This window comes from Amblyraja radiata, chromosome 25 (assembly GCF_010909765.2).
Source record: "Amblyraja radiata isolate CabotCenter1 chromosome 25, sAmbRad1.1.pri, whole genome shotgun sequence".
Taxonomy (NCBI): domain Eukaryota; kingdom Metazoa; phylum Chordata; class Chondrichthyes; order Rajiformes; family Rajidae; genus Amblyraja; species Amblyraja radiata.
Window position 1 is genome coordinate 15,767,931 of NC_045980.1, and position 24,894 is coordinate 15,792,824.

Genomic DNA, 24,894 nt, shown 5'->3' on the forward strand with positions numbered 1-24,894 from the left:
ACAACCTACACGTCTGTATTTATTTGTGGCTATCCAAAATGAAAAGTATTTTCCCTGTGTCATTTAATTGACTCATTCCACCTACAAACCAACAACACACACGATCAGTTGCATGCAAACACATACATCCAGGTCTGCAATCACACAGGGCATATATTCCTCTCATAATCTCCCGAAGAGGATGTACCGTGCGCGAAACAATCTCTCCCGTACCACGTCTGCTCCTTGGACTTGGAGAAAGGGAAGGATGCGGACGGGCGGGCGGGCCGGTCGAAAGTGCCGGGACATCTGCAGCTGATGCCTTTTCATCCCGTGCGGTATGCGGACGCGGTGGGGAAGAGGGCGGGAAATACATCGTCTGCGGCTCGAGCGAGGGAGGTCAGCCGCGTGCGTGCGCGCGCCCCATTGAGAGCGTGGGTGGGTGCGCGCGCGCGCTCTCCCGTCCCGTGGGGACGCGCAAACCAACCTCTGATGCAAATTTGCACGGGAGGAGGTGGAGAGAGAAGGAGAAAAATATATGGTTTATTTACAACAGCATGGAAAAATGGGGAGGATTTAGTGTGATTTTATTTTTGCACGTTGGTGACAGATAGAAAATGCTTTATTTAATAATAGGGGAAAAAGGCGTGACGTAAGGTGTTTTCTGGCTTTGGAAATGTATGACGTCATATGCAATAGAGTCCTATAGAAAAATGGTGTCTTTTTACACGGGCAGTAGAGTGACTGAAAGTTATTTGGATTCACAAAATCCTGGGTGATGCATTGATGATTTAGAGTAATGGTCTCTCAAAAATGGATGTAGAGAAAGAGTCTGGACGAAGATTGGTCTGTAGTTTTTTGTAATGTAACGAGTTTTTGTGCCATATTAAAGCAGAGAGAGAGAGAGAGAGTGGATCTGCAGCTACTTGTAGTGATATCGAGGGGAGGGGGAGACGAATCACCGTGTGACTGAAGCTGAAATGGCCTCTTGTTTTTTTTATTTTATTTTCTCTCTTGAGTAGTGACTTCCTGTTTGAAATTTTTTGGAGGGTCGGGGGGGGGTGGGGTGGGAGGGGACTTTATATTAAAAAATATTTTTCTCTTTTCTCCACACCTCCTTTTCCCTCGTTTGTTTATTTTTTTTTCCGTGTTCCCCCCAGCTTCCAAGTTGTGAGGGAAGTGGCTGGAGTGAGAGGGCTCGGTGTTGACAGTGTCTGCGGGACGGAAGTGCTGCTTCCCGCTGGCCTCTTCCATCCCACCACCAGGCTCTTCGGCCTAGTCCTGCCTCCCTCACCCCCCAAACCAACACATTTTACAGTTCGCCTCCGTGTGGGGTTTTTCTCCCCAGTTATTTTCAAAATATATTTATTTGGAAGGGGTAAAATCTCAGAGACGAGCGGAAAAGCCGAATACCGAAGATTGGTTTGTGCTTTCCGAACTCAGCTCGAAGCGGACGCCTAGCGACGAGAGAGCTGGGCACAAAACCAAAAAATATCGTGTTTACAAACCCCTGGCGCCTAAAATATACAGCTTAAAATCAGGATGCCGAAACTTCACCTTTCCGTTTTGATTTTTGTTTTGCATGAAAGCTCACCCCGCCTCATTTATGTTTGATTTGTATTAAAAAATAATTCAGATCTTGCTGGGTGAAAACTCGCCTCGGCAGTTACTTGGACCGACGACCAGTTGGTTCCAAGGTTTTGATGTTTGCAAATGTTTTGCAGAAAATTGAATTCCAGTACCATTTGGGTCTTTATTTTTGTTTAGACAAATAGTCGATCACTTAACGGACGAGCCAATTATCCGTATTTGTAACACAACAGGTCTGAAAGGTGCCTTCGGCAGCAGGAGTCTAACACAAGGTGTATCCGAGTTGCTTAAAAAAACTGGACCACCAGTTATGAAGTCGTTCCAACAGTTGTAATTTTTTGTAACCTTAAACGCACCTTAACCACGATTAAAATATAATTTTACGAAGAAAGAACTGCGTTGGGACGGCTTCATTAAAATTCATATTTGCATAAGTGTTGTAAATGTCTATGAATTGATAAATGAATGTTTATGAATATTGTGTAAAATGCACTTCTAATTCATCTTCAAGGAAATTAGTGCTAAACGTGATATATTTACATAGGGAGTTCGTTGTGTTCCACCTGTCAGTGCCTCCGTCTCGTAAACAAATGTAAACTTTAATTCTTTGTATAAGGTGATACTGTTTAAGGGAGGAAGCGTGCACATTCATAAGGTTAAATTTAATATGTAGGTAAAACACATACAATGTCTCATTTTTAATCTATTATTTGAATTTGAATTGGCTGTAGGTTCTACACTGGTGTAGCGTTACATATAGGTCTGGTTCTCTTCTGTTTATAGCGCACATTTTGTAGAAGGCGGTATGACAATGAGGACCTCTCAGACGATGACATAGCCAGCATGAGGACTTTTGATGTGGAGGAAAAGCTTAGTAGTGACTCATACAATTCAAGTTACGTGCACTTTATGAAAGGAAAAGGTAAGAATTGCGAGAGAGGTGTTCTTTGTGTTTTTTTAAATGTTTGTATATCCCGTCCACATTGCGAGTGCAGCAGCAGTACTGCAGCTTGGCTGGTCACTGGACTCTGCCTCTCGAATTTCCCGCCGTTAAGGCAAGTGATGACTTTGACGAGTTTCGTCATGATCTCAAATGCAACTCTTGTTTCCATGTATAAAATATTTTGTTATGTTATGTAAACCATTTCAAAATGAAATGTCATCCGAAGTATTGGGAAATCGTTGAGGGATGTATTTATTTCCATAATAAAAAATACAACGCATGCCCGTGTTAAGGGAAAAAATGTTCTGTGTATGTAACTGTGTGGATTATATTAAATTATCGTAACATAGCCACCAAATAAAATAACCATAAGTAGACCTGCTGATATCGTTTATTTTCTTTTGTAATTTGCATGTTTGTTATCTGATCCGTTTGTATTTACAGAATTTTATCCAACAGGGATTTGGCCAGCGTTAGATGGAAGCGGGGTGTAAGGGTGGGTGGGAAAGAGCGAATCAGCCAATGCAATTGTTTTTTTAAACAAATGGAAGGCCACTTGTATTCAATGTCGAGATATTGTTAAGCAGCAGTTGAATTATTCGCTCCGCGGATTCTCGAATCATCACAAATATTATTTGGATTTAATATAGTAAGAGTAAGACCTAAAATACGAGCCCTGGGTAAATCCCTGTTCAATAACATGGTAGATATGTGAAGCGGTTACATCTCTTGTTTATACTTATATTACTGTTGAGATTTTTTTCTCACTTCTCGTCCTAAAGTTGAGTTTTACTGTATGTTGCAACAGATTTTACCCTTGAATATGTGCAGAGAGAGACTATCAAGGTCCCCATTATCTTCAGGGACAAAGATGGTCTAGGAATCAAGTAAGTTTCCTAATAGCTATGTTTTGATTATATTTATCTGGTACTGTTTCTTAACGTTTCAGCCAATGCGATCGATATGTTTGTATTCAGCACGTATCGCCCTCAATTATTATACATTCAAATCCAGAAATTGCCCGTAACCGACGTAATGGAGATTGAACTGGTATGTAGATTTCTGGACCGTTACCGAAACAGAATTGTTTCCTTTAAGCCCACCACCAATTATTCTCGACATAAAGGAAGGAGAAACTCTTGTTTTGGAGCAACGACCGAACAATTGAATGCTATCATTTTCAGAGCAATATTGAAGTTTTATTTTCCAGATTATGTTATATTTCTTCTGCGTGTATGTCGAATAAAATCAATAAACGCTAGCATTTACTACTACTCAATGAAGATAAGTATTTGATCCCCATTTTAGTATTATTGAGGTCCTCTAATTTAGTACTCGCCGCCCAGAAACCACCATTAGCCATTCCCTCCACAGATGCTGCCTGACCGGCTGAGTTCCTCCAGCATTTTGTGTTTTGCTCAACGAGATTTTGTCCTCATTAACCTCGTGCCCCATTAGCTCAATGAAAGAATGCCAAAATGAGGCTGAAGTGCGTAAACTTGTCCGCGTCTCTCCATTTTCAACGGAGTCAGCAGTTCTAAAAGTTTAACTGCTCTTGCACATTGGATGAATGTGCACTTGGTCCCTTAAACCGTTAAGTACGTGCCGCTTCCAAAAAATAAAACGGAAACGTGTTTCTGGATGAAAAGTACAGACGTATTTTCGTTCTATGATATTCTTAATGTGTATCATACCTAAATCATATACCCCGTTGCGTCAGTTCAGCCGAGGCCTGAGCGTAACAGTGGGCTTTGATTTGTTTCAAGACGGTGATTATTTAGGAATCTTATTGTTTCAGTCTGGGAAATTCAATTGCTTGCCACATCATATGCCTGTTAGCATTACGGAGGGCGAGGGGAAACTAACTTTAGCAAGATACAGTTAACGTCGATCTCCACGATCCTGAATTAAGGTTGAGAAAGATCGTGTCACATACAGTCTTGCTATCAAGCCTCGCAAGCATTTTCGTCCGCTAGGTGTGAAACCTTTTAAACACATTAATTAAAGTATCCAAGATGGTTGGAGATTGTCGTAGACTTTAGATACGGTACAATTGAGCATTTCTCATATCCACCCACCAACCTGGTAGTTTTTAATTAGAAGGGTAACATATCGACCGCTGCCGCGTAAGATTCCACCTAAAAACGCGCTGATCTCGTAAGATCTCTATTTCAAAGAGGGGGCTTAAGCAGAACAAAACTGTAGTGACTTTTAGTATTGAAACAAACCATAAAGGTATAAAGTGGAGGATCGCAAGCAACCGCGGTATTTTACCTCTGTCAGTGAAAGACCGTGTTCATTATACAATCCCTGCCCTTCCCACGATGGACAATGTTAACAATGGCCAAGCAGATTTCTTGTAACCACGATACCACCGCACAAATAGACAGGTGGACTTGTACCAATAACCGTGATGGAACCTTCGTGGCCCATTCTGAGTCATTAAACAGCAGATAAATTCCCTGGAGCTCAGGGTTCAATTCCGGGTCCGAAATGGAAACCTCCTATTGGACAAAACTGAACAACCATGCGTGCAATGTAAAATAATATTGATAGACGCTTTGCAGGTAAATTTGTTGGCGTCTAACTGTAAAGACCGGCTATTGGCACGTGGCGTCACTTGTTTTAAAGCATTTTTTTTAAACGTAAAGGAGACTGAAACTGATATCTTGTCTTTTTACCACAGAATCCCAGAAACCGATTTCAGTATTAGGGATGTAAAACTCTTCGTTGGTAAGTGAAATTGGAATGCATGAACTTGTATTATTTCTTGAAATCTTTTTAAAGTTTGAACTACGCAGTGAGAGAAAAATAAATTATTCTTAAATATTGCGATATCCATAGATAAATCATTCGAAACGTATTTGAACAATAATCAGGACGAGTAAATTCCAAAATACTCGTAAATACTTATCGCAGCTATAGTTCGAAAATATTATTTGTTTTGTAATTTATGCCTACAAAAATAATTTACTGGTTATTTCATGTTTTAAGTAGAGTTTTAGTAAATGTATAGACCTTGGGGAATATATGACATAATCTTGTTGATATGCAGTGTTTTTTTAACAATTCATTGGTTTTCATGCCCTTGTAATCTACCAATTATGCTTTCAAATTTATATCAGTACTGTAAATAATCTGATTATAATTGCCGCAGAGTAAGCTACCATTAAATCAGAGTTTTGTGATCATGTTGGAATACTTTGTTGTGTTTTGCCAAAAAATACAAGACTGGAGTCGGCAGTTCAACATCGCGGATCTATTTTTCTCTTCATTTAGCTGAAGGCTTATGCTTCAGCTCAAAGTTTCACCTCACTGCTATTTTCTTACAAACTCAGTATTGAAAAATCAATTCATTCAGAATTCGTAGACTCGTAACTGCCAATATCCACCCCAGGGTGGCAGAGCTGTAGTTTTGAGACTATGGTGCCATGTCTTGACACTGCATATTCCTCCTCTGCCATCATCTCCACCACCACATGTATTTGTCCTACCAAAACTTTAAACACTCTAAATCCCCTCTCAATTGGCTAAGCTATATTAATGCAATAAATCCTCGTACATTTAGCTTGGTATCCTTCTGGTGAATTGTACTGTACTCTTTACAGGTAGTGTATTACTCCTGAGGTTTAATGTCCAAACTGACTGCAAAGCCCCACATGGAATTTAATGTAAGTTCTGTGAACTTGAGGCATCACCACCTCAGTTTTGTCTTATTTAAGCTTCTTCATATGAAGGCCAGCATTCCATTAGCCTCAATTGCTTTGTAGCCATGCCCTAGATTATCAGAAGAATTTGCATTAATTCATTGTTCCTGGTCCATCTCAGGAGAGAGCTGGCGCCAAGTACGGTAGATTTTCTTTCTTCCCTCTTTCCCCTCAGAATCTTACCACGATCTATAGGACTATGTGCTATAAAACTGTAGTGTGTAATGACACTGAGGTTAAAAAATGGGAAAGTCATTAATTGATCCTCTTGGGCTCTTCATAATCTATTAAAACGCATTTTCCAAATAATCAACTTTAAGTGCTCTATGCTTGTGAATATTCTGCAATTTTAAGCGAGAATCAATTATTCACTTGTTATGTAACCAGAACATTTGTAGAAATGAAGGATTTCTTTTCTTTTCTCAGTTAATTCAATTACACGATGTCTATATACATGAACACATTCTTTATTCCATTATTTTACCAAACATGTTTTTTATTTATTTATTCTTTTCTTTGAGTACTTTTTGCAGCCCAGTCATTTATGCACAAAGAACCCGATTTTGAATAGAGTAAGAGGAATAAGGTGAAAGCAGATTAAGTTTAAATGCTTGAGAATTATATAAGGGATGGGGTAATGTATGTGGTGGGTCTGATATTCTGGAGAATATACAGATACATAATATTCACAGCACTCTAGGAAATAATTCACCACATGAAGTACTTAAAGATGTTCCAGCATAGCAGAACAATGGTAAGTGCCACTATTGTTAAGAATAATCTCCGTGATATGATTCCCAACACTGCAGATGGAGGGAAGAGCATTCTGGTGGATGGCGTATTAAAGTTTAAAACAAAAAGGGGAGGAATCTTTCAAGGACTAGTTGATATTCAATGCAGTACAATTAGAAGTGGGTGATAGCTAATTAAACTTCATTTGAAAAAAAAAGGAACAGCTTCGATTTCTTTGGGATTTCAGACTCTCACAGGACCCAATTAATAGTAGGTCAGGTAATTAACTTCAGTCATTTGGGACAAAGTGTTAAATAAGAGTATCTGTGAATTTACTTTTGGATAACAAACAGAGCCTGTTGTATTAGAATTGAAGCATGTAGCAGAATATTTGATTTGTGCTTGGAATTTTGAAACGGCTTTCAGCTGTTTTGTAATTTCTTGCAAATATTTAATCAACTTCTCAGAAGTCTTGGTGAACGTACATAATATTGCAGAGTCATCATTATTGAGAAAATGACATGTCAATGTCAAATAATTTTGAATTTCAAAATAAGCATGAGGGAAATGACCATATATTTGGTAATATGGACAGGAAGCTAAGCAGATAGAATTAAAAAATATTTTCCATATGATTAATATCTGAAATAATGATCCCCTTTTAGATGATCTGCTGACGTGGACAATAATTTTACCTCTAGTGTGTAAGTGACTTCCTTCTATGTTTTATAGAGAAGCAGATAATGTTACTACGGCCAGCGGATTAGAAACACCTTTAATCACTGGAGACTACAGTGAATGTAAATGGAGAATGACAATGGCACAGCCAACCACTCTTCCTGTTAGCTAATAAGTATAGCATAGTACTTCCTCTAGGGGAGCAGCTGTTGATTAAAAAAAAATATATATTTTGTGCATTTGTGTTCTTTGTTGTATTATAGGGCTTACCTTGTAGTGCAAATGAAGTGTTCTACACAGTGCTATTGCTGTGACAAGTTAAAGAACTATTTTTACTTAAAACATTCTTCCAATAGATATAATGTGTGGACGAGGAGGGTGAAATAACTTCCTTAAAGCTTAAATGGTGCATTGTTCAGTTTTTGGAAACATCAGTAGCTCAGCTTGGGTGTAACAAAATTGGTTAATCATGTGTCCTCTGTATATTAAAAAAAAAAACTGAGGGAGACATCTGTTTTTCCTATTACAAATACTAACAACTGAAAGTAAGCTTTGACTATTCATAAATTGTATCTGTCCAAGCTTGTTTGATCTATTCTCAATATTTGAATCGAGATTATTTTCTGGGTGGCAGCAAATAAGTATTATATTTTATTCTACACTTAATTTTTGTGTAGACTCTTGCAACAAATATTAACATGAGGTCTGTTTTCTGTTTTTATTTCTTCATGTTATAGAAAATATCTCAAGATCTTTACGGCTACTTTATGTGATACTTCACTTCACGTTACAGAGTGATTTCATTGCTGTGAATAAAGTGCATAGGCGATTTATATGGAATGGAAAATTGTTCCTACGTAGAAAGATTGGATTGATTATTTTCTTTGGAACAGAGTAGGTGGTAAGGGGTGGGGGAAGAGACTTAATTGAGATGTATTAAAAATTATAAGGAGCATGGATCAAACAGGAAGGAACTGTTTCCTTTCACAGTGGAATCAGAAATGTAATTTTCTATGTCTTTGCCATGTATAGTGTTTCAGTAGTTATGGTACAGGTCCTGTAACTGTAACTGGAAGATAATGTAATCAAATCTCAGCATGGCACTATGCAAACTTGAATACGGTGGTATTTGTAATATAATAATTCTTATAATTTATATGTTAGCATTAGGAACAAAAAATATATAATGGAAGGTGCGATAGGGTATTTAAAAAAAGAGGTTCACTTTTCTCTTTTATCTACCCAACTTATTACACTCGTATTACAACTTCTGATTTGCATTATTATACCTGGTTGACATTTAAATATCCAATGTGGCTTAAATTGTCACTTGTGCCAAGGATGGGTGGCAAATGCTAACTTTACTCACATACCAAGAATGAATTGTGTGAATGTAAATATGCATGTACATATGTACACACACATAAATATATATATGTGTGTGTGTGTATATATTTTGTGTGTAAGATTCAACAGCTACTTTTCTGAGACTAAGTTCTTTTAATGGTTTTATTGGATACCATACCACTTATTACTATCAAATCATTTCCATGACAGGTATTGGATGCTGACTTTGCACCATTTTAGTTATAGCATTTTAGCATTTGTTCCAAGTACTACATTCATTTTTAGTGCAGATATACTATCCAAATAAAATTAACATCTGTATGATCTGGGCGCGGGGGGGGGTTGTGTGAAGAGTGAGGGTGCAGAGGGAGGGAACAAGATTATTTTGGATATCAGGCAAGCAGATTGGAGATGGCTGGTTTGCTTGAAGGAAATGAAGAGAAAACCAGTAAAATAAATGTTAAAATCAGGAGCAATAAGATCAGAGAAGAAAATGTAATCACTGTGCAGAGAGTGACTTCAGCCTGCATTCAGAACACTGAAAAGCCACGAGAAAGAGAGTGAAGCAGGACAATGATGCAGCAAGAACACTGATAAAGATTCATCACTAGGGATGCAACAAGGTCTTTAAACCAAATAGTGGGGGCAAAGCAACAGTAAGTTGAGGAGTAGAAGCAAAGCTAGGGGAAATGGTAAGTAGACCGCAAGATTAATTTGGAATCATTTGGGAGTATGAGGGAAATTGTCAGAATAGGTGATGACACTTGAGTTCTACATTGGAGCTGGAAGCAACAATGACATGGTAATCTCGCTTGGGAAAGAGAGATGAAGGGATGGTGGTCAGAGCAGAACTGAAACAAGGTTTGTTCTACTTATCCCTCAAAGATTTTTGCATGGTCTGGACCCATGCTAGGCCTTTCATTTGGAGAAAGTGAGTGGAATTAAACAAGTTGTTCAAAGTGAGAACAAGTTCAGTTAGGCAAAGGAGGGTGGTGGAGGTTGAACCTCTCATCAAGATGGAGTGAAAGGGCCTTCAGATTGTTCTAGTATGGAGGGACTGACATCCTTGGTAAAGATGAGCTGGTTGGGACCTGAAACAGGAAGATTTTATCCTAAGGTTTGCTATGCTATAATATTTTGCTTAAGCTATCACAAGGTCTCGGCAGTTTCCACATTTGTTTCTCAGTGTAAATTTCTTCTCAGCCACAAAATTGATTGACTAGCTCTAGTGCATGGAAATAATACAGTTTGTCCTGATGTGGATTGTGGTTGAGAAATTCTTGGCTTAAGAAGCAGATATTTGATTACTGTTGATTTTAATTTCATGAAGGGATTGATTTTCTCTCTTGCATAAGCACTCTTCCGGGACCATGTCAGCAACATCTTGTGAAAATCTAAGAAATAAAAATCATCTACAGTTGTCTGTGGAATTAAAAAGCATAAACACCTCATGTCCTCTATTGCCCAAGGGCCTCCAGCAGCTCCAGCTATGTGACGCATTAACTAAGATTTGTAACGGTTTGAATGCTATGATATTAGAGTTCATGTGGTTAGGCTGATGGGTTATCTTTTTTCAAACCGTTCTGCACAGTCCTCCTTGTACTTTTTATTAATCTAGATGGAAATTTTTTTTGATTTCCTGCTTTAAAGTCACACGGCATTAGGCATAGAAAGAGTGTCTTTGAAGGTGATCTCCAAATAGATCACTGTCCATCTTTTTCTCTGTAGCACTAATTGTTTGAATTTCTTCAGTCATGCAAACTGACCACTTTGACTTCATGGTCAGATTTGAATTGAATTGGGCAATGTTGCCAGCTAGTGTCATAGTCATATGATATTCTTCTGCTATTTTAACAAGCGTGTTGTAGTTTGAAGCTAGAAAAGTGAGGGGAAAAAAAAAACTGATGTGGTCAGATGATGTTACAGAGTATCTAGTCAAATTGGTTGGTACCTGCCACATTCAGTTAATAAGAGGTTAAAAAAATGTTTTACCCTTTCTTCCAAGAAGGAAGCGACGGCTAAATGAGGTAACCAGAGACCCCTAAATGTCCTCTAAAGGTGGATTTAAAGGAAGCCACTGAACTGCAGTGTTTCAAAGCTTCTAGATTTCTCTAGAGTCTTGACCAATTGTTCATTCTCAATTGACATCATTGTAACAGCTGGCAATTAAATGTCAAACAATAAATATTGGAAACCTAATTGGAATAATAATAATAATGATGGATGGGATTTATATAGCGCCTTTCTAATACTCAAGGCGCTTTACATCGCATTATTCATTCACTCCTCAGTCACACTCGGTGGTGGTAAGCTACTTCTGTAGCCACAGCTGCCCTGGGGCAGACTGATGGAAGTTGGCTGCCAATCTGCGCCTACGGCCCCTCCGACCACCACCAATCACTCACACACAGGCAAAGGTGGGTGAAGTGTCTTGCCCAAGGACACAACGACAGTATGCACTCCAAGCGGGATTCGAACCGGCTACCTTCCGGTTGCCAGCTGAACACTTAGCCCATTGTGCCATCTGTCGTCCATAAATAGGCTCTTTATATCAAGTTGTGTCCTAATGAGACATAATTAAATGTCTTGAAGTAAAGGATCTTCCGGGTAGAAGTAGAAACAAGGAATTGCAGATGCTGGGTTTTTTAAAATATAAAGGCACAAAGTGCTGGAGTGCTGACCCACTGATTTATTCCAGCACTTTGGGTCTTTGTGTAAGAGTGTTCAATTTGTGAAAGTTTGGTCAGAAACTTTTGCCTTAAAACAAAAGTAAATGAAATTATGGTGCCATGCAAGCAGAGTGGCTTGAAGTAAACTGGGAAATATATGTAATGTTGAGAAATAATGGAGAAGGATGACCCATCAATGGTATAGTGGGCAAAAATTTGACAGATGAAGTGAGGAAGGAAATGTGAGGTTTGCACTTTGGTACGAAGAATAAACCTCTCCATTATTTCCAGCTGTGCTTCCAGCTGCCAGCATAATCAAAGGCTTGTCCCACCCCTGGTCATCCCTCTGTCTCCCTGCTCCCTACAGAAGCTTGAAAGCGTGCACCACCAGACTTGGGAACAACTTCTTCCCCTCTGTTATCACGCTTCTGAATGGTCCTTCCATATTGTAAGCCTTCCATCCTTTTTGTGATTTATCTTGCAGCACTAGAATAATTTATCACCAGTAACAAGATATCTCTATGCTTGTCTCTCTTTTTGCCTATCTAATTGGAACAAACTAGGTGTCCATGCATATGCAATACTAGGTGATTAGCAGTTATTTAAGCAAATAATAATGAGGAGGACATATTGAATATTGGCCTTTCTTATAAGAGGGTGTACAAAAGCAGGAAAGTCTGTATAAAAATGTTAATTATTTTTCAAGGAAGAAAATGCTTGGTTTGGAGATAGTGCAGAGAAGGTTCACTGAATTCTAGACACAAGGAACTGCTGATGCTGAAATCTTGTGTAGAACATAAAATGATGGAATGACTGTGTCACTGAGTGACCATCTGTGGGAGATATGGACAGGTGACATTTTGGATTGCGACCCTTCTTCATACTCCAAGGATCCTATCTGAAGAAGAGTCCAGAGCTGAAAATGTGTCCGTCCATTACCTCCACAGATGCTGCCTAACACACAGGTTCACTGCATTATTTCCTGGGATGAAGGAGTTACGAAGTAGATTGGGAACACATTCTAAAGATTTTATAAGAATTAGGGGGGGTCTTGTGAAACCCATTCTAAGGTGGCATGACAGGGTAGACCCTTTGAGACTGGTGGATGAATCTGGTATAGTCTCAGGATAAAGGTTCAGACATTTATGGCTAAATCTTCTCTCAATAGGTTGTGAATAAGTTCATAAGTTGTAGGAGCAGAATTTGGCCATTCGGTTCATCATGTTTACATGGCTGATCTACACCTCCCTCTCAACCTCATTCTTCCGCCTTCTCCCCATTACCCCTGACACCTGTACTGATCAAGAATCTATCAATTTCCACCTTAAAAATATCCATTGACTTTGCCCCCACAGCCTTCTGTGGCAATGAATTCCACAGATTCACCACCGTCTGACTAAAGAAATTCCTCTACATCTCCTTTCTAAATGGCCTTTGGTTCTAGACTCTCCCAGTAATGGAAACATCCTCTCCACATCCACTCTCCACATCCACTCTATCAAGGCCTTTCACTATTTGGTAAGTTTTAATGAGGAGTCCCCTCATCCTTCTAAACTCCAGTGAGTACAGGCCCAGTGCCGTCAAATGCTCTTCGTCAAACAAATCCTTGGAATTCTGTGCATCAGGGCACTGTTGATGCCAAGATACACTTTTAGATTACAAGAAGATCAAGGTGGGGGATTGTGGAAAGAGGCCGCCAAACTGTTTAACTAATATTTTATTGAATGACAGAGCAGGTCATGCTTGAAGGGCTTCAAGGCCAACTTCCTGTATTTCTTAAGTACCCACCTGCATTGTTACCTTTCTTCTGTTTGCGATATGCAGTTTGTCTTTTTCATTTTACTTGACTGTTGATTCACTTGTATTGCTTGTTTAGCATACATTTATTAATTTTAAATATTGCCCGAGGCAGATTAGCCATATGAAGATGGGATGAGATTTGTAACTTTTAGATTGAGGCAGAAGACTCTGGGGCAAAACTGCTGACACGTTAATGTACAAAAGTTGCTGGACTTGTATGGCCATGTCAAATGAGATTCAACCTCCATATGATGTAAATTCTACAGTATACGCGAGATCCTCCCAGAACACTGAAGCATGTCTTAACCAGACTTAACTAGTTTAGCTTTAGCCTGTGCTAGTTAAAAGACTCAATTTTATCTGCTGCTGTCTGGAACTTTGAGACATTCATGTTCCTCTCTCTAGGTGGCTTTTGAACTTTGTATTGTCACAGATTTCTCTCAACCATATCCTTAATCTTCTGCTCAAACCGACCCTACCTGCCAAGTGTCTGCCCAATCCTTTTACTCCACCTCCAACCCCATACTTGTTCATCCTGATCTATGACATTTCTCTCCTAGTACAATTCTCTGTAGAAGAGCGACCCATTTCCTATTCAGCTTCAAGTAGAGTAGAATGTTGAAGTTTCTTTCTTTCAGGGAAGCTCCCTAACAGCATGTTACCCCCGTAGTGGTTGTGGGCTAAGAGGTTATTGGATTGCTGGTCAACATGAATCAGTTACTTATCAGTTTACTTCACTGATCTATGCAGAGAGCTATTTATGCATATTTCGATCCGGCGAAACAACATTGGAATTACAGGAATTGGGGAGTTGGGAATTAGTTGGTGTGTACTGACAGGGATTTAAACCAGCTTAAGCATGAAACATGTGCCTGATGTAAGTCTCGTGGATGTTACTAACTTTAACTCAATACTTGGATTGTTCATAGTGGCAGATGGAGATCAGATTCCAGGATGAACACATTATCCTTTTGGCACGGCAAGCAAGATATCTGTCACTTTGGCAGTCCAGTTGCAATCAAACATAGTTCTGGAGTGTAAGGAGACAATTTCATTCATTGTTGCTTGGCAGCCACAATTGTGAGGCCTTTTGCTTTGACAACATCCTCTTTATATTTCCTGTACTAAGTCAAGCTTGCAATCTGCCGCAGAGAGGCCATTCAGTTAAAATAGTCCCCTGGGAAAGCAAGCTTCAAAATACAGAAAATACACAATTCTCACAATGTGTATACCTACCAAGTAATCTGAAAGTTGTCCAAAATGTTCAGCTCCCTAAGGAATCTATTCAAAGGAGTTTGTAGATGTCTTTATTCTCCCATTTTTAAAGATCATTTGGACAAATGTTTACTTTGGCGGAGTACAACTGATCTTGTTGGCGTATGACTGTAATAACACACAAGAGAAAAAATAATAAATATAAAATCAGTACCAAGTGCCCAATATGGATAACTGACAAAGTAAATACATGTAACCACAATCGACTTGTCTTTATGAAAGAAAAATATGGACAGAAAAAAAACAATTTTATTGATGGGACATAGTTGACAATTGAAACTAGCTATAAAGTTGACTTTTAAAAAATGTTCTTGACTCTGAGTGTTGCTGACTAGACCAGCATGTATTGCTCATTCCTATTGCCCTTGAGAAGGTGGTGATGAGCTACTTTATTAAACTGTTGGATCTTTCTGGTGAAGTCACTCGCACAGTATTTAGACCGAGCGATGAAGGAATACAGTGTATTTCTAAGTCAGGATGGTATGCATCTTGGAAGAGAAACTACAGGTAGTGCTATCATCATATGTTAACAATACCTGTCTTACCTAAGGGTCATTGATTTGGTTAGTTGTGTTTGAATAGGCTGCAGTGTGTTTAGTAGATGATAGACACAGTAGAGACTGTGTGCTATTGATGGAGGTATTGAATGTACCAATGCAGTGGGCTGCTCTGTCCTGGATGATTTTAAGCTGCTTCAGAGATGTTGGATCTGCACCTATTCAAGCAAGTTGGGAGTATTCCAGTACACCTGTAATTTGTGGTTTATAGATAGTGGAAAAGCTTCAGGATGTGAAAAGGTAGATTGCTTGTTACAGGTTACTCAGCTTTTAACCTTGTTTTGTGATATTTATCTTGCAGGTCTAGTTGAGTTTCTTGTCATTGCTGATACTAGGGGATTCTGTGAAAGTAATCCCATTGAATGTCAAGGTTTAGACGTGTATTGGAGAAATGCATTGCCTGGAAGCTTTGTGGTATGAGTGCTACTTGGTATTCCTGAACTTTGTGTAGATCATGCTGTGTGCAAGCAACTTTTTTTGCTGAGGAAATGTGAAAAGAATTTAACATTGAGCAATCATCAGCAAATAACACAATTTCTGTGAAGGAATGAAAGTCATTGATTAAGTGCAGAGAAGGTTTACCAGACTGATTCCTGGGATGTCAGGACTGTCTTATGAAGAAAGACTGGATAGACTTGGTTTATACTCTCTAGAATTTAGGAGATTGAGAGGGGATCTTATAGAAACTTATAACATTCTTAAGGGGTTGGACAGGCTAGATGCAGGAAGATTGCTCCCGATGTTGGGGAAGTTCAGGACAAGGGGTCACAGCTTAAGGATAAGGGGGAAATCCTTTAAAACCGAGATGAGAAGAACTTTTTCACACAGAGAGTGGTGAATCTCTGGAACTATCTGCCATAGAGGGTAGTCGAGGCCAGTTCATTGGCTATATTTAAGAGGGAGTTAGATGTGGCCCTTGTGGCTAAGGGGATCAGAGGGTATGGAGAGAAGGCAGGTACGGGATACTGAGTTGGATGATCAGCCATGATCATATTGAATGGCGGTGCAGGCTCGAAGGGCCGAATGGCCTACTCCTGCACCTAATTTCTATGTTTCTATGTTGAAGATGATTGGGCAAAGGACACTGCACAGAAGGAGTGTAGTAGTGATGTCCTGAGACTGGAATGATCTCCAACAACCACTACCATCTTTCTTTGTCTGAGTTATGCCTTCAAATTGTAGACTGTTTTACCTTTGATCCCCCATTGATTTCAGTTTTGCCAGGATTCTTTGATGCTGCTCTGATAACTGCTGCCTTAATGTTAAGAACATCCATGCTTGCCTCATCTCTAGTGTTCAGCTTGGTTTAGATTGTAAAGTCTGACATTCAGTGTTACATTGAAGGTTAAAATCACATTCTCCCATGTTAAGTAGCAGGTAAATGATTTGTAGTAAAAACAGAACATACCAGGTACACTCCGCTGGCCAGGTAGCATCTGTTGAAAGTGAAAATGAGTCAATATGTAAGGATCAAAATCCTCCGTCAGATTTAGGAAAGAGAGAAAAACAAATTAGTTTTAAGTTTCGGAGAGGATTGTTTTTGGGGGGGATGAAAAGGACAAAGGGTGTATCTGGGATAGTATGAGGCCAGGTCAAATGGATTCATGATAGTAATGAGCGAGTGATTACACCACATTGCCTGTGTTATATGTTAACATTTGCAAGGATATGGGAGGTGTCTTAACGGGTCAGGCTGTACTGATGTAGAGAGAAAAACTGAGCCAATTACACGGTTGGACAACTTATAGCAGAAAGAGTCATTTTTAATACAGACAATGAAAGTGAGTTACTTAAAGTTAGAGAATTTGATATTGAGTCTGGGAGACTAACATATCCAGTTGGATAATGAGATGCTGTTCTTCAAACTTGTGTTATATCTCCCTCATCTTACATGAATGGAGACCCAACCATAACCATGTAAGTTTTCACAGCTATGCCGGTGGAATGGTCTTTGTTTCAGTTCCTCAATACTATCCAATACATTGGTTCTGTTTCCTACACTCATAACAGATTTGAAGATTTCCAGACTTTTGCTGCCATTTTTCACTCTGCTCTCGTCTTCACATGACGCAGCTCTGACTCTCTTTCCTTTCTGAATACCTCCACCTCCATTTTAGGAGATACGTCAGCTATAAACAGCTATTGCAAGCCGACAGACTTCCATGGTATCCTGAATAAACTTTCTCCCACCTGTCATTTCTCAGTTCCCCAGTCTCTGCTGTATTTATTCTGATTAAGAGAAGTTTCCCAGCAGTGCCTCTGAAATTTATTCTTCCTGAACTGTTGTTTCCCATATGTTACAGTGAACCAAGCCCATAACCACATCACATCTAATTCCTTTGTTTCTCCTCTTGCCCTCTCCCCTCTGGGCAGAGCAAGAACTGAATTACCCTGGTCCTCACCTTACACTCCCCCTCACCCCCCACCCCATCCCCCAAGTCTCTATATCAACAAGTCATCCTTTACAATATTGGCAGCTCCATATGGATTTCTCCCTCCCACTCTCTTTCTGCATTCCGAAGAGTGTTCTGTTTGCAGGTCACTGGTCTGCTCTCTTGTTCCCATCATCTGCTTTTTTTTAAAGCATTTTCCCACAAAATTCTGCTCTTTCCATCTCTTTCCTTCCGATCATCCTGAGGTCCAAATTGCCTTTCCAGGTAAAGTAGTGATTCACTGGTGTGCTTTCCTTTTAGTGTTCTGCATTAAATGTGCACAATAGAGAAACAAAATACAGGTTAGATGATTACAGGAAATTGTTGCTTGCTACTTTAGTTCCCCATCTCACACCTATACTGACTTATCAGTACGTGGCTTTTACATCTTGCAAATTTGCCTTTTTCTTAGAAAACCATCCTTGTGCCTTTTTGTTTTTAAAAAAAAATTTTTTTTTTTTTAAATTCTACTGTGACTTAATCTATGGGATATTTATAATCCTGGCACTACATTGGCCAAGGACCATATTTGTGAGCACATTAGTGATTGTATTTAGTTACATTATGCTAACTCGCAGTGATGACTGTTGATCAAATCTGTCTATTCCTGCAGCAGACCCCATTTACTGAATCAATCTTTCACCCTGGAAATTGGTGTCATTTCCTGAAGTCCAAGTAGAGATGCATAGCAAATTGTTTTAAGATTATTTTAATATAATGATGATTACTAAAGTAACATCATCAAAATGCTATTTTATCCCTGCTATTAAAGCAAAAATGATTATCACAAATATTAGTTTAAGAAGGAACTGCAGATGCTGGAAAATCGAAGATAGACAAAAATGTTGGAGAAACTCAGCGCGTGAGGCAGCATCTATGGAGCGAAGGAAATGGGCAACATTTGGGGTCGAGACCCTTCTTCAGACTGGTGAAGGGTCTTGACCCAAAACATTGCCTATTTCCTTCACTCCATAGATGCTGCCTCACCCGCTGAGTTTCTCCAGCATTTATGTCTATCACAAATATTAGTAGATGCTAAACATTTTTAAAAGTTTAGATATTTTATGTTGTTTCTTTCCCAAGAAATAAATAAATATGCCCATTATTCTTTCTATATTACTGCAATTAATTGAGTTAATGGTTTCCCCAATTTTGTGTGATTCATGAGCAGATCATTCATAAACCTTTATTAGTTCTTCCTGCATTTTAGGTTGAGCCTTAATGAGAAAGGAATCCAAAAATTTGGTCGATTTAATGTAATTAAGATTGTTCCCGATGTTGGGGAAGTCCAGGACAAGGGGTCACAGTTTAAGGATAAAGGGGAAATCCTTAAGGACCGAGATGAGAAAAACATTTTTCACACAGAGAGTGGTGAGTCTCTGGAACTCTCTGCCACAGAAGGTAGTTGAGGCCAGTTCATTGGCTATATTTAAGAGGGAGTTAGATGTGGCCCTTGTGCCTAAAGGGATCAGGGGGTATGGAGAGAAGGCAGGTACAGGATACTGAGTTGGATGATCAGCCATGATCATATTGAATGGCGGTGCAGGCTCGAAGGGCCGAATGGCCAACTCCTGCACCTATTTTCTATGTTTCTATGTTAATAGATGAGCCTGGCAAAGGGAGGAGAAAATAAATAGAAATGGCAGATGTGAATTCAATGGAAAGCTGAGTTGATGTTCGGCAATGGGGAGTAGGGAGGAGTAAGTGTTATAGAAGTGGATACATTAATATTGTCAATCTTAAATATGAAAAAATTAGACTTTTCCATGCAGAATGCAATGATTGACATGTAAGATTAATCTCAAAATGAATGCTGTCACATTGTGCTGGTGAGAAAAAAAAAATTTGTATAATACACTCATGACTTAACTCGAGCTTTAAAAAGCAAATGAGAATTCTGGGATAAGTCCATTTTGCCAACAGCAGATGGATCAAGGAAAGTGTTGGCAAGTTGGAGACAGTAATGACCGCATTGTTTTTTTCTTAATTTCCCTACAAGATTTTGTGGAAGCACAAAATATTTAAGCACCTAAGATTTTACACCTCTTAACTTTTGTGGTTGAAATTACTTGCAGAACAAATGTTTGTTTTATATGCTGGTTAGGCTAATATAATGTCAAACAGAACTCTTAATCTTCCATCTTGTTACTTGTCGCATTTTCCTTGCTTGAAAGCTTTAACTTGGTAGTATTGTAATTTTCTAACCACTACAAACGTCAAGGCTGACTGGGCATTTGTCTGTCATCTGTGCAGAAATATTGGAACACATGGCCTTCTGTAACTTGAAATGGGGCTATCACAGAAATAAATTTGACACTTAGTAATTGGGATTTCAGCAGTGTTTGGTGGAGAGAGTGTGGCTTCATGGGGTTGGAAGAGGAGTGACAAAGGAAGATCACCAAACTGCTTTATATTTGATGAGTGAGGAACAGTGGCAACACACAGTTAGGGTGCAAAAGGGAATAATATTGTTTTTATTTATGGTGAAGGAAATTTTGATTCAAACAGAAAATGCTGGAAACACTCAGCAGGTTTAGGCAGCATCTATTGAAGGAAAAAATAGAATTAACATTTCAGGTTGAAGACCCTCCGAACCAGGAAAGGCAAAACAACGTGGTTTTGAGTTGTAAGAGTTAACTTTGAAACATTATCTGTTTCAGCAATTTCTGTTTTTTTCTTTATGTTCAGCAAGTGCAATTTTAAATGTTTTATTGAAATTTTGATTCATCGTGGTTTTAGTAATTTACAGCCAGTGGCATAACTAGTAGAGCTTCTGCCTCACATTGCCAGACATGGATTCAGCCCTGATCTCAAGTGCTGTCTGTATGGAGTTTGCATTTTTCCCTGACCATGTGGATTTTCCTCGGGTTGCTCCAGTTTCCTCCTGCATCCCAAAGATGTGCGAGTTTGTAGGTTAATTAGACTGTGGAATTGCCCTTAATGTGTAGGGAGTGGTTGAGAAAGTGTAAAAACAGAGAATAAATGTGGTTGATCAAGGGTCGGCATGGACTCAGCGTGCCAAAAGGCCTGTTTCCATGCTGTATTTCTACTTAACTAAATATAAATAGGCCATGAGGGGAGGGTAGATGAAAAATAACACTGAATGTGTTTAACCTGCATCCTGTAATGTATGTGCAGGGCATAATTCAAGGTCAACTTGCTTAATATAATATCAGCATAGTGACACACTAACTTCTGTTAGTGGAGTCATATGCTACATTTTATGTTGGATGTCTAAAATCAAAGAAGTGTTGGGCCACACTCATATGAACATGTATTCACATCCTCATTGTTCTTACTATTCACTTGATTGAGTGATTGCTGCATGGACACTCTGTCACACTAGTTATTGTCTACATATCAGTTGTGCTTCTACCTAAAGATATGAATGAAGACATGTTGTAGTCTTCTAACATATTGCAAAGTCCTGGTGGGACTCACTGGGTCGGGCAGCATCTCTGGGGGAATTTCTTCCAGTGATGCTGCCTGACATGCTGAGTTCTTTCACTACTTGTTTTACTTAAGATTCCAGCATCTGCAGTTCCTCGTGTCATCCATCATATTATTGGCTAGACACCATCTGGCTTGGCATTTTGTCCATAACACAGTTTGAGCTGCAGTATCATCATGCTAATCTGGCATTTGTCAATGGTAAACAAAGTACCGTATACATATATTCCAGGCTGCAAGTTTAAGTTAATGATCCTTTTTTTCTTTTCTCTCCCCCATTAGCTGTTTATTTGTAAATGTATGCAAGACTATATATTTTGATTAGCATTTTATGAGAATCCATGATGGTAACTAGAATAAATGCGATTGTTTTCTGAAGGAGACTGATGCTCATGTTGATTGTGATTTGGGGGAAAAACAAGTCATCACAGCTCAACCTCACAATTGTCAACATGTATTCCAACAGCAAGCAACCAAAAGACAACATGGCAGGACCCACACCCAAAGTTGCCATTTGATTGATGACATCATAGGGATGGGATGATGTACATGATGAACTCACTTAAGAAGTGCTGGATTGATGACTTTCAGTGCATAGTAAATATTCCCATATTGTTGAGCAGCTACCTACTTGAAGCTATTAAGATTAAGTTTGAGCTTCTTTATATGACAAGAGCTGTAGCTTTGACTTGACAGGGCTCGTCTTGAAAACTAAGTAAACTTCAAATGCATCTAAACTGTGGTGTCAACTGAGAGATCACACAGATCAATGTGCAGCTAACACCCAAAGATTCAGAGCTATAAAGCACATTGACTGGTCTGACGAGCAAGACATTGCTGTCCAAAATCTTCGAGATCAAATGCATGCAGCTTATCTATCCTGGAGCATGAACAGTAAAATGATTGTCTACTAAATAACTTAAAAGCACCTTGAATAAGAGCTAGAGGAAATGAAGAACAGATCTTGAACATACAGAGCAGCAGACTGCAAATCAGTGTGATGTCAAATACTTCTTTGATGAACCAAAGACTGTAATTGGACATGGTCATTTGCTTTTCACTTGTATACTCAGTATGACTGCTGAGCCTAAAAACAAAATGCTTGGAAAAATGAGTAGGGCATTTTTATTTTGCCTCATTTGATGCCACTACCTTGAATGAGTTCCTCGATTGGAACATAGCATTTTAATTTGCAGATCTGCAAGTGGTAGAGGTACCACTCGTGATCGCTCAGAGGTCCTTAGTTAAAGTACTGATTGCACACCCAATTGATACAGTGCCCTCCATAATGTTACATTCAAGTGTAAATTAAAAGACTCACTACAGTATGCACCAGATTGCACAATTTCAAGCTGAAAAATGGAAAAGCTCCCTACTGTGGTGTCCCCCCCTCCCACACCCTCCCCCCCCCCCCTCGGTTGCTGCACTCCCTTGCAATTTCTCATGCTCAACTCTCATCCAATGTTGGCGCCCCCCCCCTGGTGTTTGTCCAAAATGTTATGGAGGGCACTGTGTATAAACATATCACTCTCAAGATGGCAAATTGCTTCTGGACTGCTTAGTGAGAAGAATTGTTTGCTGTACAGAGGATGTTATGATTGTTCATCTCTAAGTGAAAAGGTGACATTTCACATTGACAATCATGGGTAAATTATCCCTACTGTCAGCAGTCAGAAAAATTCTGGCTCTAGTACATCACAATAGGCTTTCACAACAGGTTTTAGATTAAGTCGACTATTCTGAAGAGTTGGTGAGGATTACCGGCCAATAGAGACACAGTAAATAATATTTTCAAGGCCAGACAGCTTCAGGAAAAATGTCAAGAACAGAATTGTTACCTCAGAAACATTTCAGCCTACCTTCCAAAGGCATTAAGTTTGCAGCAGGGATGGTAGTTCAGATGAAAGGCTGTCAAGACAAATTCATAAGCATTTTGAGCTCAAAAGCATATTAACAAAAGTCATGAATGCTGAAAACATTTCCAGAACTTTCAGTGAGAGTTATGAAATCAAACAAGACCATGTGCTCGTACTATGACAGCTCAGTATCTTTTTTTTGTATTAATTAAAATGCTCTCCATAATTACAGCTAGAATATTGCAGTTGTACTAATTACAAATGGCTCAGTATTTAACTATCCAAGTCGAAATGAGAACCAACACCGACTTGCTTTTGGTTGAGGACACTTAACTTGTAGCATACCTTGTAATAGATATACAAAGACTACTGGACTTTACCTCAATTGTGCAATGACTTTGATCACCATCATCCTGGGGAAAAAACTAAGCATTGTTCTAATTTGAGCATTTGGCTCTACGCACTACTTACTATGAAGATTAATGTTAGGTTAGGTAAGGGGGAGGTACAGCGAGACCTGGGTGTCCTTGTACACAGGTCACGGAAAGTTGGCTTACAGGTACAGCAGGCAGTGAAGAAAGATAATGGAATGTTGGCCTTCATAACAAGAGGATTTCAGTATAGGAGTAGAGAGGTTCTTCTGCAGTTGTATAGGGCTCAGGAAAGACCTCATCTGGAGTATTGCGTACAGTTTTGGTCTCCTAATTTGACGAAGGACATTCTTGTGATTGAGGCAGTGCAGCGTAGGTTCACGAGATTGATCCCTGGGATGGCGGGACTGTCATATGAGGATAGATTGAAAAGACTAGGCTTGTATTCACTGGAGTTTAGAAGGATGAGGGGTGATCTTATAGAAACATATAAAATTATAAAAGGACTGGACAAGCTAGATGCAGGAAAAATGTTCCCAATGTTGGGCGAGTCCAGAACCAGGGGCCACGGTCTTAGAATAAAGGGGAGGCCATTAAAGACTGAGGTGAGAAAAAACGTTTTCACCCAACGAGTTGTGAATTTGTGAAACTCCCTGCCACAGAGGGTAGTGGAGGCCAAGTCACTGGATGGATTTAAGAGAGAGTTAGATAGAGCTCATGGGGCTAGTGGAATCGAGGGATATGGGGAGAAGGCAGGCACGGGTTATTGATTGGGGATGATCAGCCATGATCACAATGAATGGCGGTGCTGTCTCGAAGGGCCGAATGGCCTCCTGCACCTATTTTCTATGTTTCTATTGATGTTTACGAGTAGCGAGCAATAGCTAAGCTTTGCTATCTGGAAAACACCAGACGTTTGGGTCATCATTAATGCTGATATTAAAATTATTTTATCAAGCTCTTTAAAACAGTCATTGTTCCATGATATTTCACCAAAGATCTACAGAAACTGCATGATGTAATTATGAAGACCAAAGTAAATGTCTGAAGGGCTTTTGTGCTGACAAGACCATTTAATACCTGTGAGACTATTTATTGTTGCCACATTACAAAACTGCTTTTGATGAATAACACAGATATTGTCACAGGACAGAATTCCAAACACGGCTATTTTGGAATTTTATATATTTTAGCGCTGCCAGGATAAAAGTGTTTAGAATTTGTATATTCCATCGTTACAGCAAGGACGGTACTCCAAAGGAGATCTGAAAAAGAGGTACAAAGACAGAATTGATCTGAAGCCTTGTAGAATGGATGAAAGGACAAGGGGAGGAACGGCAAAGCATATAATTACTTGGCACATAACCCAACTTGCATAAAGATTACGTGAACCCTTGGGTAAATCAAATTTTTAGTAAATTGGAATTGCCCTCCCAAGCCTGAAATGACTCACTGAGAGTATTAACTGTCTCAGTGTTGGGGAGTGTCTGTACAATGTTACAAGTAAC

The 24,894-nt window shown here is 39.3% G+C and overlaps 2 protein-coding genes across 6 annotated transcripts in view; one reads left to right on the forward strand and one right to left on the reverse strand.

The window, feature by feature from the left end:
• The window catches only part of orai1 (ORAI calcium release-activated calcium modulator 1), a 37,465-nt gene extending 37,118 nt beyond the window's left edge, over nucleotides 1-347 (reverse strand). The window contains exon 1 of the mRNA XM_033043253.1: nucleotides 214-347. The gene's annotated coding sequence lies outside the window, so the exon portion shown is untranslated. The remainder of the gene's footprint in view (nucleotides 1-213) is intronic.
• kdm2b (lysine demethylase 2B) overlaps nucleotides 1-24,894 on the forward strand; it is a 196,650-nt gene that overhangs the window by 22,348 nt on the left and 149,408 nt on the right. For 3 of the 5 annotated variants that reach the window (XM_033043248.1, XM_033043247.1, XM_033043249.1), the window contains 3 exons: nucleotides 2,353-2,491; nucleotides 3,321-3,399; nucleotides 5,199-5,245. In XM_033043248.1, coding sequence (XP_032899139.1) covers nucleotides 2,413-2,491; nucleotides 3,321-3,399; nucleotides 5,199-5,245 — 205 coding nt within the window. In that variant the 5' untranslated portion in view covers nucleotides 2,353-2,412. Of the gene's footprint in view, nucleotides 1-485; nucleotides 826-2,352; nucleotides 2,492-3,320; nucleotides 3,400-5,198; nucleotides 5,246-24,894 lie in introns of those variants that run through there. The other 2 variants (XM_033043246.1, XM_033043245.1) reach the window with 2 other exon arrangements.